Genomic DNA, 15,833 nt, shown 5'->3' on the forward strand with positions numbered 1-15,833 from the left:
TTCCATTCTCCAGTGTCTCAGAAATTGCTGCCATTCTCAAAGCCAAGAATAAAGAGTAAAGAATTACTATTCCAGCCTGCCTGTTATTAGGGGTCACTATCAAATTTCAGTGGCAAACTTTTCAGCAGAAAACTCAAAAGAGGTTCTAAGTGGATCCAAGAGGAGGTTCAAGTTTTTAGGCATAGTACTTCCAATCTACAGTACCTCATGAAACAACCATTATATTATGCCCAAAGGATACTATTTCCCCCAGCAAATCCAGACAACTATTTTCAACCCTTTTCAACTAACATAAAATATATCCAAAATTGGATTGTTCTGAATGGGAAAAAATAGGACCCAATTCATCCCTGATTAGATCAAGTAGTTCAGGGTTTGGGGTTTCTTGGGTTCTAATTCTGGTATTTTCCATTCTTGCACCTAGTTGATGCTATGTTTCTCCATATGAAGCTGGTAGGCAAAGTGGAAGGTCTCTTGAACTGCCTACTCTGCTTGAAGAGCAAGTTGGAGCCATGGCCAGGAGGGTCTTTGTACAACTTCACCTTATGTGCCAATTGGATCTATTTCTGGATTAGGAGTTTTAATCATAGTCCTGCCTACTTCGGTCATCTCCCTATTGGATTATGCAGTGATGTCTACATGGGGCTGCTCTTGAAGACCAACTGAAAGCTGGAACTGGTCAAGAAAGTAGAGTTGCAGATGTTAATGGTCTACCTTGATATGACCATGGAACATTTCTATTTTCCAAGTTGCCTCTGGTTCCTGATTGGTTTCTGGTGCAATTTAATTTGCTTGTTATCTAGAAAGCCTTAACACGGGACTGCTTTGCTAGCTGTATTTTTCTTTCTTTCTTAATTTTTTCAGAGATCTGTCCCAGAAGGCAGGGTCAAGGAAGTGAGGGAAAATATTTTTGATGCTTCTGGTAAGGTAGAAGAACCTTTGGAACATTTATGCTGAGCTCATGCTTGTTCCAATTAGGATCTGTATCTCTAGTGACTTATACTAATTCGGAAGTTTGTTATAAGACATTGGCAACAACTGTTACACAGAAAGTGATTCCAATTTCCTTCTTTCCTTCTTTCCTTCTTTCCTTCTTTCCTTCTTTCCTTCTTTCCTTCTTTCCTTCTTTCTTTCTTTCCTTCTTTCCTTCTTTCTTTCTTTCCTTCTTTCTTTCTTTCCTTCTTTCCTTCTTTCCTTCCTTCCTTCTTTCCTTCTTTCCTTCCTTCCTTTCCGCAGACCACTCAGCTACCAACTCTGAGGTCATTCAAAAGAATCTCGTGTACTGTCTAAAAATGACATTCATGCCATCCCATTTTCTATAATTTATTTACATTTTCTGTGTTATTCCTTTCCTTATCCCACAGCACTGAAATTTCTGGCAGGCAGTAGAAGTTCGTGAAGAAAGAATTGTCCCAGCAAATGTAATGCTTGCAAAATTGAAATGGCAAAAGCCGAGTATTCAAGACCAGGGGAGCTAATTATGGCTTCAGGTTAATAGTACAACATAGTGACAATGTTATACTATTGCTACAAATGAGCATACATAGTTAATTGTTTTAAAATCAAATTTCAGTGAAAAATCCATTCTTATACTTTTGTATCTGAAAAAAACAGTACATCATCCTGTGTAGACAAGCATATATATATTTACATATATATATGGGGAAGCCAAAAACATTCACTATGTGTGTGCATGCATAAACACACTTTTATCTTTCTTATCATGCCAGTTCCATCCTACTCTATTTAGTATGGACAAAACGAAGCAGGCTGATGACATGGGAAGTGCTTTTATAGGGAATAGGCAGGCAAGCCTCACCCCCATTCCGCCTCGCTATGCTTCACATTCACTTTCACAGCTGTGGCTCAGACATTCAACTACATCTCTTTCTCATCTCCAGCAGAAGTGCAGATTTGGGCAGAAATGCAACAAGCAGATTCCCCTTCCCCGTCGCCTTTCTCCAAGTGATGCAATGCTTTTCTTCTTTTAAAATCAAGCAGAAATTGCTTTATACAGTAAGAGATCAAAAACAAATATGGAATCTTCTGAGCTCAACTTCAAGCTGGAAATTGGAGAAAGAAGAGTTTTCCAGGTAACAAAAGCACAAAGATAACACCTTGGAGACTATAAGACCTGTGGACTTTAGCTCACATAATTTTGTGATTTCTTAATGTGTGATAGTTAGTATTTTATGGTCTGTATACATGCTCGGTCATTGCATACTTTATCCACGCAACACATCTTCTTTAAAACAGCGTTGCATTATAAAGTAGGAAAAAATCACCACCACCCTTTCATGAATCACCCTGTTCCTCGTATTTTTCTGTTCTTTTAAGATGCTTTTATTTTAGCTATTTTTCCCTTTTTATTAAATATTATTTTTATCTATTAAATTAATTGGTTTCCCAAATGATGATGGAGGTGACTTCTCTAGTCAATTTTTCTGATGATTCAGAGCCCTGAATGATGTTAGAATATATCTCATTTTCTCAGCTTTACTTCTTGTACTTACTTGTAAGATGCACAGGATGTGGGATCCTAATGTCTCACACGCAAAGATACTAAGTAAAGGCAAGTCCCTGGAAGAAAGTTGATGGTAGAAGCAAAAACTGCCAAGTTTCTATACCAGGGATCGGCAACCTTAAACATTCAAAGAGCCACAAAGGTCCTAACCGGAACCCGTCCCCCCCATTCAATTCTGGAGCTGACGGGAAGTCTGCTTCTTCCACCATAGAATCTCCTCCTAGTGTGGCATCCTTTTTCCTGTACCTGTCCTAACTGAAAATCCTATCAATTGTGGAGCCGACTGGCAACAGGGAGCTGCAGCAGAGGGATGAAAGAGCTGCATGCGGTTCCAGAGCCACAGGTCGGTGACCCATATCCTATAACAAGGCAGGTGTAGGAGATGACCAGGCTGAGCCTGGGAGGGGAGGGGGATGGGGGTCAAACACATTATCAGTCTGGTCTGAAAGAGACCTAAGTCCAGTTGCCCTTGAAGTCCATTGACTCTCATCAGGCATGTCCATTAGTGGATCAGATCAATGTATAGATTGCATGGAATAAATTCAGAATGCTTTTGAACTTTATCCTAGCCCCTGATTTCTTGTGCCTGACAGCAGGAGGTGGAAATAAGAGGATAAACCAGAAAGTTTTTGAAAAAGAAACTTTGAAATTTCCAACTTTTCACTATATGAGCTCACCTGCTACTGAACAGAACTGATAATATTCTGTGTAAGAGTATAATTAAGCAGCATCCTCATTAATAGGCAATGCTTATCTGCTATAGCCCACATTGCTTCAATTTTGGGATCGTTCCTTCCTTTCCTATTATTTGAACCTGTTTTGACAGTGTAATATTGATCTCATGGATGTAATTCTCCACAATGACAATCAGTATGTTAGAAATTCTGTGCATAGTATGTACCATGTTTCCCTAAAAATAAGACCTCCTCGGATATTAAGCCCATTTGGGCTTTTGAGGTTCTAAATTTTTTTGAAACCCACTACGGCTTCTGCACCTCAAAAATAATAAGACTGCCCTGAAAATAAGGCCAAGCACTTATTTCAGGGGTCAAAAGAAAATAGGACCCCGTCTGATTTTTTGGGAAACAGGGCATATGTTCAATCAATATGTTTAGTCATTTTTATGCAAGCATATTGTTGTCTATGCCCTTCAAGTCAAATAACATATTACAAAGAAAACTTTAAAATCCTCCATTGATAATAACTGTAACCAGTAGTGGACAGAAGCAAGATTGTATTGGTTAGCAATAGCCGATTGTTAAATTGGCAACTGTTAAATTGTTAAATTCTGGAAGTTTGCAAGCCCACTGAGAACAGAACCGAATCATGATCCCTAGTACACTGATCAGCCTTTTGATGGCAGAATTGGTTATTAAACATTTACCAGCTTACGCCTGACAATAATCTTCACTTTCTGATGCTGTTATAATTAAACTGAACAAATCTAGGTGTTGTCCAGTAGAGGCCACCAACACTTATCATATTACAGTAAGGAGAAAATGTGTAATTCTTAAGCAGTGTAGATCAGGAGTCTAAAGGAAATAGGTCTTTCTAATATTAAGATTGTTTGTTTCCAAAACTCCTTTTCAGGCAAGAATGTAGAGTTTTTGAGAGCCTGAAGTCAATGAAGGCTCTGGGCTAATGAGACAGATATTCCCTTTTTTATCTTTTAAAAGTCTCTTTTATTCACTCCAAACCAAGATGGATGGCAAATAAATTTAGCAACAACAGCCTCATCCTGAACTAAACAGTTTGAAGAGGCAGTGGCCACGGGGACCTTTACACAGGTTCATCTTGTATACCAGTTGCACCCATTTCTAGAATGGGAGGTCCTTTAGATGCTCATGGTGCTCATGGATGGTTAGTCACCTCATGGATAGACTACTGAAATTCATTCTGCTTGGGGCTGTCCTTGATCATCACCTGGATGCAACAGGCTGGTCCAAAATGCAGTGGCACAGGCAGTGATGAGTGCATCTCAGTACACCCACAAGTCCCAAGTGCTTTGCAAGTTCCAATAGTTCCTAGTTTTCTGCAAGGCGCTGTTTGAAATACAACCTAGACATCAAGGAATGCCACTTTGGTAACACAATATTTTTGTTGTGGCACCTACCCTCTGGAATACCATCCATCCAGACATTTTTAAAATCCTAGAGTTTCACAAGGCATTGAAAATGTGGCTGTGCTCTCTGGTCTAGATTAGGTTCATTGTGAATCTCCTGAAAGATATTTTGTAACACAATGTCAGTTTTATTTGGACACACGTTATTTTGCTTTTAATTGTCTTCCCTCCACATTTGGATACAACATACCCTCATTTGGGAGTGGAATAGTTTTCTAAATCCAATACCATAAAAGAATAGTTAAAATTTGGACAAAAGGGTACATCACAAAGCTTGCTGCAACACTTTCACAAAGTGGCCATGATTATGAACTTGGTTAATTACAAAATACCTATTTATCAGAAAGTCATGTAATGTTGTTGTTCCCCATCACACTCGCTGAAGACCTGGTTCTGGGCTTGAGGAACTCAGAGCAGGATGGAGCCCATTAAACGGCTCGTGTGATCTGCTGTCACCAGGGCGGGGGGTGGGAGGTGGTTTTGTTATGTTGTGCTATATTAATTTATTTGATTTATTGTGTTAAATGTGGGCGACTAGGCGGCATATAAATTAAATAAATAAATAAATATTGGTTGTAGTTATTTGCCATTTGATTTTTTTTGTAGTCTATTACAACTCATAAGGGACTCATGGAGTTTCAGTTGGGTCTAGTGGTTAAAGTACTAGACTAGAAACCAGGAGACTTGTGAGTTCTAGTGCTGCCTTAGGCACGAAAGTCAACTGAGTGACCTTCTGTTCTGACCCCCCTCTTCACTCGTTCACAGACTACAGTCAGACAGAACTTCAAAGGAAATATCTTTATCAGTCCTGGCTCAAGCTGGCTGCGAGCCCAAAAATAATTGTAGATAAAGTCTCTGGCAAAAAGTTACACAGCAAAAGCAAAAACAAAAAGCTCTTACAGCAAACCAGATTTACAGAAAGCAAATCACTTATCCAAGTGCCTCTTTGAATCTCGAAACGATGACCCACACACGACAAACCACGAACGACGAACGACGTTGACTTCTGCAACTAAGGTGTGGCACCATCCGTCTTTTATCTGCAGAGGACAACCCTAACAAGCAACAGCTGCTCATTATTTCTGCATCCCGAAAAAACTCACAGCAAGCTTTTGCTGAGTCACAACACTATCCCCCACCGCAGGGCCCTTTCCCTGGGTTCTGATGGTCTGGATGCGGTCGAAATGGATTGTCCCTAAGATGGCCCGCACTCATCTCCTGTGTTTCCACTTTCATGATTCCCAAATACCTGCTGGAACCTTCCCCTTGATCCAATGCTCCCCAGGTATTCGGTGGCCACCACGTCTCCTCCCGCCCTGCGTGGCGTTGACATCCCGTCCAGGGTCCTCCACCCTCTCCAAGGCCGACCCACCAGCGCCCGTGCTGTCGGAGACTGGCGGCAGCTTTAACAGCTCTGACCGAGCCCTAACACCCTGTCCAGGGTCCTCCACCTCCTCCAAAGCCAACTTATAAGACCCCTCGCCGTCGGAGTCTGGCGGCAGCTCCACCGACTCCTGCCGGGCCACCACACCTTCGCCCAATTACTGTCTCATCCACACTCTACTCACAGCATTGTTGTTGTTGTGGGGAAAATAGGAGGCAGCAGGGATATCGGGTGTTTCCTTGCCTTGAGTTATTTATAAAAATAATAAAAGGCAGGATATAAATTAAAAAATAGTAAAATAAAGGTACTGTTGAAATTCATTCTGCAGTATGCTCTTTTATTCTGAAAAACCTATGAATAAACTCAGTGAAGGAGCCAATACCCCAAGGGAAATATTTATTTTATTTCCGGTATTAGTATACTGACAAATAGAGACTAAGCTTTTCAAGGAGTTTATGCTCACAGTGGAAATACCAGATACATACAATACAATACAATAGCAGAGTTGGAAGGGACCTTGAAGGTCTTCTAGTCCAACCCCCTGCCTAGGCAGGAAACCCTATACTGTTTCAGACAAATGGCTATCCAACATCTTCTTAAAGACTTCCAGTGTTGGAGCATTCACAACTTCTGGAGGCAAGCAGTTCCACTGATTAATTGTTCTAGCTGTCAGGAAATTTCTCCTCAGTTCTAAGTTGCTTGTCTCGTTGATTAGTTTCCACCCATTGCTTCTTGTCCTACCCTCAGGTTCCTTGGAGAATAGTTTGACTCCCTCTTCTTTGTGGCAACTCCTGAGATAGTGGAACACTGCTATCATGTCTCCCCTAGTCCTTCTTTCTATTAAAGGATACATTGTGTATGTATCTGGGATTGCCCAAAATACCTCATTTGGGTCCCTTTTATTTTTTGTGGTGATAGTGGGTGTTAAAAACAAACAAACATAGAAGCTACTCCAGGAACTGGAAATTTTCCTCTGCACTGAAAGTGAATCTTACCACTGAAATTAAACAATACTTCAATGATTTTTTTAAAATTAAAAACATTTGTCCTTGAAGAAATGCGTTAAATCAAGATTAAAGAGTAAATTCGGGGAGTAAAATACTTTGTTGCAGTGTCTTATCAGAATACACGGAGAAGACATGCCATCCTGACTTCTGGGGAAGAAATGGCAAACGGAAGAAAAGCGCTTACAGGTTTTCCCTAGCCACCTCCACCTGACATTCTCTTCCTAAAGCGCGCATGAGATTGTTTTTCGTTCCGACAAGTAGTTCACATTTCAGGCACGCGGTGGCGCCAGACCTCGCTCCTGGCTGAAGACACTGCGGTGCATTTTTCCGGCTTCTTTTTAAATTACTGCGGAAAGAGAGGGGAGGGGGGAAGGGAGCGACCGCTAATGAAAAGGCAGATTCCGCGACAACTTGTTTTGATGCCTGCCATCCATCACACGTGCCAGGGCATTCAAGGCGCTTAAAGAAGAATATATTCCCTATTAGTGCATGCATGGATATCTGTCTGTCTATCCTTCCATCATTTTCATCGCGGAAGGTATATATATACCGCTTGTCTCCAGATTCACCGGTGTGTACATATTGCAAACATACGCGTGTGTTTCAGCGGAGAAAGCTGACTAGCCCGACCATCAGGCAGGCAGGCAAGGTGGAAGGAATGTTGGATTTCCACCCATCTCCCGGGTTCTTAACAGTGTCAGTACCGACGATCCCGGGCTTCATTCTCTTCTAGTCCAGGAAAGCCCACAGGCCGCCCCGAAGGACCCGCAGAAAGTCCCCAGTTGCCGCAACTGGCGAGCGCGTCTGAGGCGAAAAGCGGGACTAGCCCGCCGTCCCTTGCACTGCGGAAGGCGGCGAAACGTAGAGGAGAGCCACGCTCCCTTCGGGGAAGAGCCGGGAGGCGTTTCAATAGCAGGTCAAGCCGGGTGTTATTCAGATCACGTCCCGGCGTATTTTGGAAGGGAGAAGGCGCAGCTGCTATTGCCCGTGCGCGGGTTTGCGCGGCGGCGAGAAACTGCAGGATTTATTTTTTTTTAAAAAAGGAAAGAGAAGAAGGAGGGAGAGACAGAAAGAGAGAAGGAGAGGGGAGAGAGTAAGAGGGAGGGGAAGAGAGAGAGAGAAGGAAACAGAGAAGGAGGGAGGGAGGTAGAGGAAGAAAGAGGGAGAGAGAGACGGAGAGAGAGAAGGAAAAGGAGAGAGAAGGAAAGAGAAGGGGTAAGGGAGAGGGAGAAAGGGAGAGAGAAGGAGGGAGAGAGACGGAGAGAGAGAAGGAAAGGGAGAGAGAAGAAGAGAGAGGGGGTGAGAAAGAGGGAGAAAGGGAGAGAGAAGGAGGGAGAGAGAGACGGAGAGAGATAAGGAAAGGGAGAGAAAGAAAGAGGGAGAGAGACGGAAGGAGAGAAGGAAAGGGAGAGAGGAGAGAGGGGGTGAGGGAGAGGGAGAAAGGGAGACAGGCGGAGGGAGAGAAGGAAGGGGGAGAAGGAAGGGGGAGATAGAGAAAGGGATAAAGACACGGAAAGACAGAAGAAAAGGGAGAGAGAGAAAGGGGGAGAGACGGAAAGAGAGAAGGGAGAGAGAGAAAGAAAGAGGTAGAGGGAGAGAGAGAGAGAGAGAGAGAGAGAAGGAAAAGGACAGATAGAAGGAGAAGGTGGGGGAGAGGGGACACACACACACACACACACACACACACACACACACACACGAGAGATACGCTTGGAGGTTTTTTGCCCAGGGCGACGGACTGTCTCGCTCATCCTCACGCGTGCGCGCGTGTTGTGTGTGTTTGTATCCACGCTCCACGCCTGACTATTGGTATCTCGTTGCCCACACCTCTTTTCCCCTCCTCTTCCTCTCCTCTCCCTCCTCCCTCCTTCAAAAACAATCCGGCTTTTTTGTGGGGGGGGGGATTTTTTTCTACCCCTCCTTGCGTCAGCAGCCCAACGTCACTTCGCCGGTGACAGCTCCCTCGGTTTGGGGCTGCAGCAGGAGCCGGGGCGCTTTATTATCAGCAAGCGCGTGGACCGGGAGGCGGCGGCGGCGGGTGACAGCGCCTGTGCGTGTGCCTGGTGTGTGTGTCTCTGTTGTGTGTGGCTGGTGGGGGGGGGGAAGAGAAGCGACGACGCCCCCACCGCCCCCTCCTCCTTTCCCCCCAGCCTTGCGCCCGGAGCGGCGAGCGGGAACCGGGCAGGAGCAGCGGAGCTGGGTGGCGGCGCCACTGCAGCTTTTGCCGAGGTAGGGGCAGCGGCCACCTGGCCGAGGAGGAGGAGGGGCTGCGCTAGCTCTAATTGTCGCTATCCCGGGTCGGGCGCTTCTCCGCTCGGGCAGCGTGGCCCGGCTCGGTGCACGCCGCTGGCGCCCCCTGCTCGTGGGGCGGGAAGCGGGTCGGAGTGGGCGAGGGGAAGCGAACGAGGCGCCGGCTGCCCCTCACAGGGCATCTCTCTCTTTTTCTCTCCCCCAGGCTTGGTCCTCGGACGCTCTCCGAAGGGAGCCGCTGCGCCAGGGAGAGATTTGGCTGCCTGACCGAAGCCCAGAAGTTGCCACCTTCCGAGCGAAGGCAGAAAGCGAGAGCGAGAGCGCGGCTGTCCCCGGACGGGAGAGGGAAAGGATGCTCGAGTGACTGACGGCTCTGTGTCCCGGCAGCCGAGCTGGATTGATCGCGCTTGGCGGGCGGGGAGAAGAGCCACCGAGGAGCGGCGGCGGCGACATGGGGTCCTCGCCAAGGGCATGGTGGTGTTGGCGGTGGCGGCAGCGGCGGCTTCAGGGTTCGCCCCGGGCGACGGCGACCGGCTTCTGGAGCTTGTGTTGGCTGATGCTGGGCGCCTGGCGGGGACTACTCGCCTCCGCTTGCCCCACCTCGTGCGCCTGCAGTCCCGAGCGGATCTGGTGCAGCGAAGCCGCCGCCAGCCTCGTGTCGTTCCCCGTGCTCGGCAAGAGGAGCGAGCGGGAGAAAGTCACCGACATGTGAGTGCCGGAGCGGCGTTGTGGGGTTGGGGACCGGGGAGAACGGGAGGGAAAAGTAACGAGGGAGCGAACGAGAATCGGCCGGAGGGTTGAGTTTGGGGGTTTGCTTTTAGTAGCGTCGATTTCAATATAGCGAAATTTTATTCCCTTTAATTAATTTAAACAAGGCACATACATACATTCATACATACATGTATTCTAAGGAGTAATGTATGTGCAATTTGATTTGTTCAGGTATACACCTTGCATAGTGCATCTTGGATATTTAACATACACACATCTTTGTGTGCACTACCTTCCTTAGGGAGTAGGTAAAATGAGGTCTGAGATGAAGCATACCTCTTCTTAATCTGTTTTTTATGTCTCCCATTGTGGTGCTGGATGAGTACACCATTTATGGTTCTTTTAAGGATCCTGCATGTGTAGCTTGTCTGGGGGGGGGGGGGGATACACAGAGAACCTTCTAAAACACTTTTAACTGGAGGTTTGCTTTTAAACACCACAATCCATTTGCTATCCCTTCACGAAGTCTTTCAGTTATTACCCAAACATTTTCAATCAGCTTTGGTGATCTGGACAAAATAGCTTCCTAGCAGTAGCCAAATAGATTTTTATTATAGGCATTCTGCTTAAGAATATGCCTGTCCCTGTTTTGGAAAGAATGTGTAAGAGGAGATGTTTTCTGTATAGCAATGCACTTGCTCCAAAGGCTACCAGCTGAAGTCTAAAAGCCTGGATTGATCTAATTTAGATTTGACTTTCCCTGAGATACAATTTTAAAAGCATTTAGCTTATGAATCTTAATTGCCCAGAGTCCAATTTCCTGGGAATCAACTAAATGATAAAGCAATAGAGCAAATAGGTTGTGTTGGTTTTGGTTGAACATTAGTATTGTATTGCCTCTTGTCAGGTTTTTTTTTACTATGGAGAAGCTTGGGAACTTCTACATGCCTGTTATTCCCCTCTTTTACCAAAAAAATGTTGCATTATGTAACTAAAGGAAAACTGGGCAAGTAAAGTTAAATAGGCTGGGTGTGTGATAGTACTACTGCTAGTAAAAGCGGTGTGGTTTGTTTATATTCTTCTGTGTATAATCAGGGAAGATAGTGGGATTTATTCCCTCCTTACACGTATTCAGCTTTTATATTTACGGTAGTTTAACAGTAGTCTTTGCTTGTTAACAAGCATGGAGTTTGTTTGCTGTAGAATATGTTCTTATGTGTAAGACCTGGGTCTGTTTGCAAATAAAGATATGTTTCCCTTCCATTCCTATAGGATAGATTTTATTGTGTGTCCAAATGCAGGGCTACTGTTTTTGGAGGCTGTGCAACATAACAAGCAGGGGGAATCCTTCTCTCTGTACCTGAGGTATATATGGAGAGATGGAAGCCCAGTGGTAGAGCACACTGTCTGGTCTATACTGGAGCTGTGTAATGACTATCATCAATACAATCAGCTGACATACATGAGAATGTTCATCTCTATAACTATATCCGTACATTTGAAAGTGGGAGACAGAAATATTTTGTTCCTCTTTTCACTGAGCTCAGTTCCCCCTCTGGTATAATATTCAGATTATATTCCTAATCTGTAGTTCATGCATGTGTGCCAATAATAACATGTGAACATCTACAGCAGAGAATTTGATGCTGCAATAGGGTGGTGTCAGCGAGGTAATTGAAAAGGAAGGAGGAAGAGATCAAGTTAATAACGCTTGAGAAACCTTGGATTAATCTGTGATTGTTTTAACAACATGCCCCAAATTTCCTTTAAGTAAAAGTAAATCTTTTAACTAAGACTAAATGTTTTAAGTAAACCAAATGAGTCTATTTGAGATGCTAATGTGCAGCCAGTGGGACTGTTTTAATTGCTATTAAGTTTCTATCATGGCAATTAACTTCTTCTTGAACTCAGACCTTGTTCTTTATGAAATCAGAAGTTGGGGATGGTTGACTTCAACCATCTCATGTATATAGACATCTTTATATGTAGAAAATAATTTTGTTCCTTCACCTGTCTTGGAAATGTTACTATTGCAAATCTTTTAGCATACAGTATTACAATTTTTTGCTGTGTACTTTAATTGTTTACCATTATGCTTTAAAAAAAGCTATTACAGCATATGCAGATATGATAATAAAAGCTATTGAAGCATATGCAGATACAATAATAATCTTTGGAAAATTATTGTTCAGGATTGCTTTTTGTGATAAAGGGAATCCCAAGGAAGATATCCTGTACCAATTCCTGTATGTGGCAGAAAGAATTTGAATTGTTTCCTTGCACAGCATTTAAAGGCCTTTGTATTTTTGCTCTTTGCTTTACATTCAAATGAGTGCAGTGATTGTAATTGCTTATTTTAATGCTTGTTTGTTGATTGTCAAAATACATAACATTGATTTTATAAATTATTTTGCACATCCCAACCAATCACCGGGGTCAATTAAAATGTTCTTCATTACATTTATGAAGTTGTAGCAATACACTTAATGTTATGTCTTTTCTGAGATCCCTATTTAATCATTTGATTTGGATTCGTCTCTAGACTAAAAATTGCTTTTTATTCTGTTACAAACTGGCAGTTTCTCTAATACAAAGATTACAGATTTCCCAAGAGCACTTATTGTATATGAATATGTTACTTTATAAGATATGAAGCACTGAAATTGGCCTTGACTTTAAAAGATGTTCATAAAAGATGAAAAGGCAAAGTTGTTCATTAATACTCAATGATAATTAAACATTTAGCTGCTTTAATAGTTTAACAATATCCGCATGGCAACTACGTCTTAATTAAAATGCCATTGTATTGCTTTGGAAACTAAACAAAGTAAACCAGCACCGTGGAATATTACTTCAGAGCTCAAAGCATCACAGGAATAGTAACTACTTTTTTCTACTCAACTGTAATGTCACTCATAATAGTTACATGATGAAATTTGTTATACCTTTCATATGAAAAACATTTTTTTTACTGAAGTTTTCTCTAAACAATGTTTGGAATTGATATGTTTTTGTCAGACTTTATGATAAAGACAAATTTAGGGTTCATGACAGTTAGGATTTAGGAGAATTCAAGGCCTTGTTATTAGAAGGGGGGAAGGAGTTCATAGTGCTTTTGAAGCAGGTACATTTCAGCTTTCTTTAACCACTGGAGCTGTTGAGTTGTATTGAATTTGTAAAATACACAATGCATAGGTTTTGTGAAAGCTTAACAAATATACGAATGCTTGATATACTATATCTGGTAAGCCCATATTGAGAAAGGTTATCTAAATGAAATCGAGTCCTTTCTCATATTCATGTTTTTCATAGAGTGCTTTTTATGGTATAATAAGAAAAGGAAATGGCAAAAGATATGGGTGGAAGTAGATATCTACAGGTGAGTGAGAAAGGGTGAAGTTTTAAACCAACAGAATAATTGCTGAGAGATAAAATTGCAAAGGCCCAGATTTTACTTGTGTCAAAAAATGTTACTTTTAAGCATCAGAAGTTCAGATAAATTACCCCACCCCCACCCAAATGCATCTTATCCAGAACTTATGGAGTGTAAAAAGAAACTCTTTGAGTTTTTGTTTGTTTTGTTTGGAAATTAGGTTGATAGAATAAGGAAGAAGATGGATTTTTTTCCACCAAGCTTCCTCTTTTTTTCTCGCTTAGTAGGTTATTATTCACAGACTTGCTTGTCTGTTTTAATGAATAACATAGCCATGATCTTACAAACCTATGCTTATAATGAGATTGTGTTTGATCCTGTTCCTTGGGGTCCTGGCACGAGCTTGAAAAGCTTTTGTTACATATATACATTGGCAATGATTATTGTTCCATAATGGACCATAATCTACTTCTGAAGCAATTGTTGCAGGTTATTGGTTATACAAATATTCCAACCTTTGCAGAGAGACACCATGAACATTAATGGAGACCTCACATAACAGTTCCTGATGCTAAAGAACATGTTTAAGATATTTCTGTTAGAAAAAAGATAAAGCAAAATCACTTTAGACTTTAGAGCTTATGAAATCACTTTAGAGGTTTAAGTCAGATTTTTTTCATAGAATTTTAAATGGAAATGGACATTTTGAGCTTTCATGTTCTAGTTCTTCTAATTCTTCCTTTTGTACTGTAATAAATGCAATTGCAAATAATGGCTTATTCTATTAAACCATTTGATAGAATGGTTTAGCAAAATTTGATAGGGTTTATAGAAAATAATATTACACTGACATGGCAGCTTTTGGGAACACCAACAATTGAAGTTAATTGCTCTGTTCTATTTGTCTGCTCCAAAACCTCTACACTCCTGGTTTTTTTTTTAAAAAAAATATGTTCTGTATGTGTTGATTTCATACAATGAAAAACAACGAAATAAATCTGTGTAGAAATTACATAAACCAATTCAAATAATTTAATAAATAATGTATGTTTTACAGTTTTAAGAATAAAATATAAGAAAGTGAAGGTTTGGTAAAATCACAGAGGAGAGAGTATCTGATATCCTGTTTTTTTCAGTACTTTATTCCTTACATAGTTTTTTTTTTTAATTCAGGGAAAGTTCTTTTGAAAGAAGACCAACTAATATATCTGCGCTTTAAAACTTTATGAGTATTTTTGCCTCTACAGAAAGTTCTTTTGTGATTTTAAATTTTAGTCCTCCCTGAAAAGGACAACTCAACATCAATCTGATGTTACATTCAATGTGTGATTATAAGGAAAACACATACAGGAAATTTTGGCAGATTTCAGTGTGTCTCCAACAGGCCCAGACAAAGTTTATGATGAAAATACAATCACTATCAACCAATATACTGTATTGTGCCATTGTCTACATTGGTTCTTAAGAATGGAGACAAAAAGAATAATCATACATGCATTATGATCCCAGAACAATTGAGGTATCTGTGATACTATATGAAAAATTGCTTTCAAGCAATTTTAAAGGGACATTTCATTCCTTGTTAACTGTACTGCTCTATAACAGATAGGAAATGGTTAGAAAAGAAGGTAAGTGATCATTATCCAGATATGATTTGGAAGTCTATGTTGTCCCTAATGCCACCTTTCTTATTCTTCCAAGGTTTTTTAAATCAATTTTTCAATACTATGACTTTATATGAGCCTTTACGTTTATTTTACAGTGAGTGAACACAACTTTTAATGAAAGATTTAGGGTAGTTTCTTGCAGAATTTGTTTTCTATACAAGATGTTAAACTTTAGAAGCTGAGTTATAAATCTACTGTTTCTGCAGAATTGTTCTCCTTACCTTAGAACAATGTAGTTGAGATATATTTTATTATTTTTTTATAAATAACTTAAGGCGGCGAACAAATGTCATCCTTCCTCCTATTTTCTTCATAACAACCACCCAGTGAGATGAGCTGAGAGAAAACGGCTGGGTTTAAAATAAATCTAAACTACTATAAAGTAGAGCCATGAATTGGTTATTCTTGATTAAAGCTAAATAACTCTACAATTGCTAATAAAAAATAAAAATGGCTATGGTATATTGAAATTCAGTTGGAAAAGAAAACTAAAATGGGTTAGGAGAAGAAATTTTAATGGAAATTTGAATAGAGATGTTCTTTTTTTGAAGTAAAGGCACCCCACATCATTTTGTTATAGTTCCTACTTGCATAGGTCTAATGAGGAAGATACGCATGACAAAAACTCTTGCCTATCCTTGTTTAGTAATTTCGCACACAAGTACATAAAGAATATTTGTATCATGATGCATGTTTTTTCACTTGCCCTTCCTTGCTCCCCCTCATTCGCCAATGACCACTTTTGAGGAAATTCAGTATCAGTTCAAGAATTTACGATGAACTAAATTATTTGAT

At 41.3% G+C, this 15,833-nt stretch overlaps 1 protein-coding gene across 1 annotated transcript in view; it reads left to right on the forward strand.

The window, feature by feature from the left end:
• The first annotated feature begins 9,116 nt into the window (after positions 1 to 9,116).
• Positions 9,117 to 15,833, forward strand: part of NTRK2 (neurotrophic receptor tyrosine kinase 2) — a 207,050-nt gene continuing 200,333 nt past the window's right edge. Inside the window, exons 1-2 of the mRNA XM_032214692.1 lie at positions 9,117 to 9,266; positions 9,493 to 9,995. Of these exons, the coding sequence (XP_032070583.1) occupies positions 9,739 to 9,995 (257 nt within the window). The 5' untranslated portion in view covers positions 9,117 to 9,266; positions 9,493 to 9,738. The remainder of the gene's footprint in view (positions 9,267 to 9,492; positions 9,996 to 15,833) is intronic.

This window comes from Thamnophis elegans, chromosome 3 (genome assembly GCF_009769535.1).
Source record: "Thamnophis elegans isolate rThaEle1 chromosome 3, rThaEle1.pri, whole genome shotgun sequence".
NCBI classification, from domain to species: domain Eukaryota; kingdom Metazoa; phylum Chordata; class Lepidosauria; order Squamata; family Colubridae; genus Thamnophis; species Thamnophis elegans.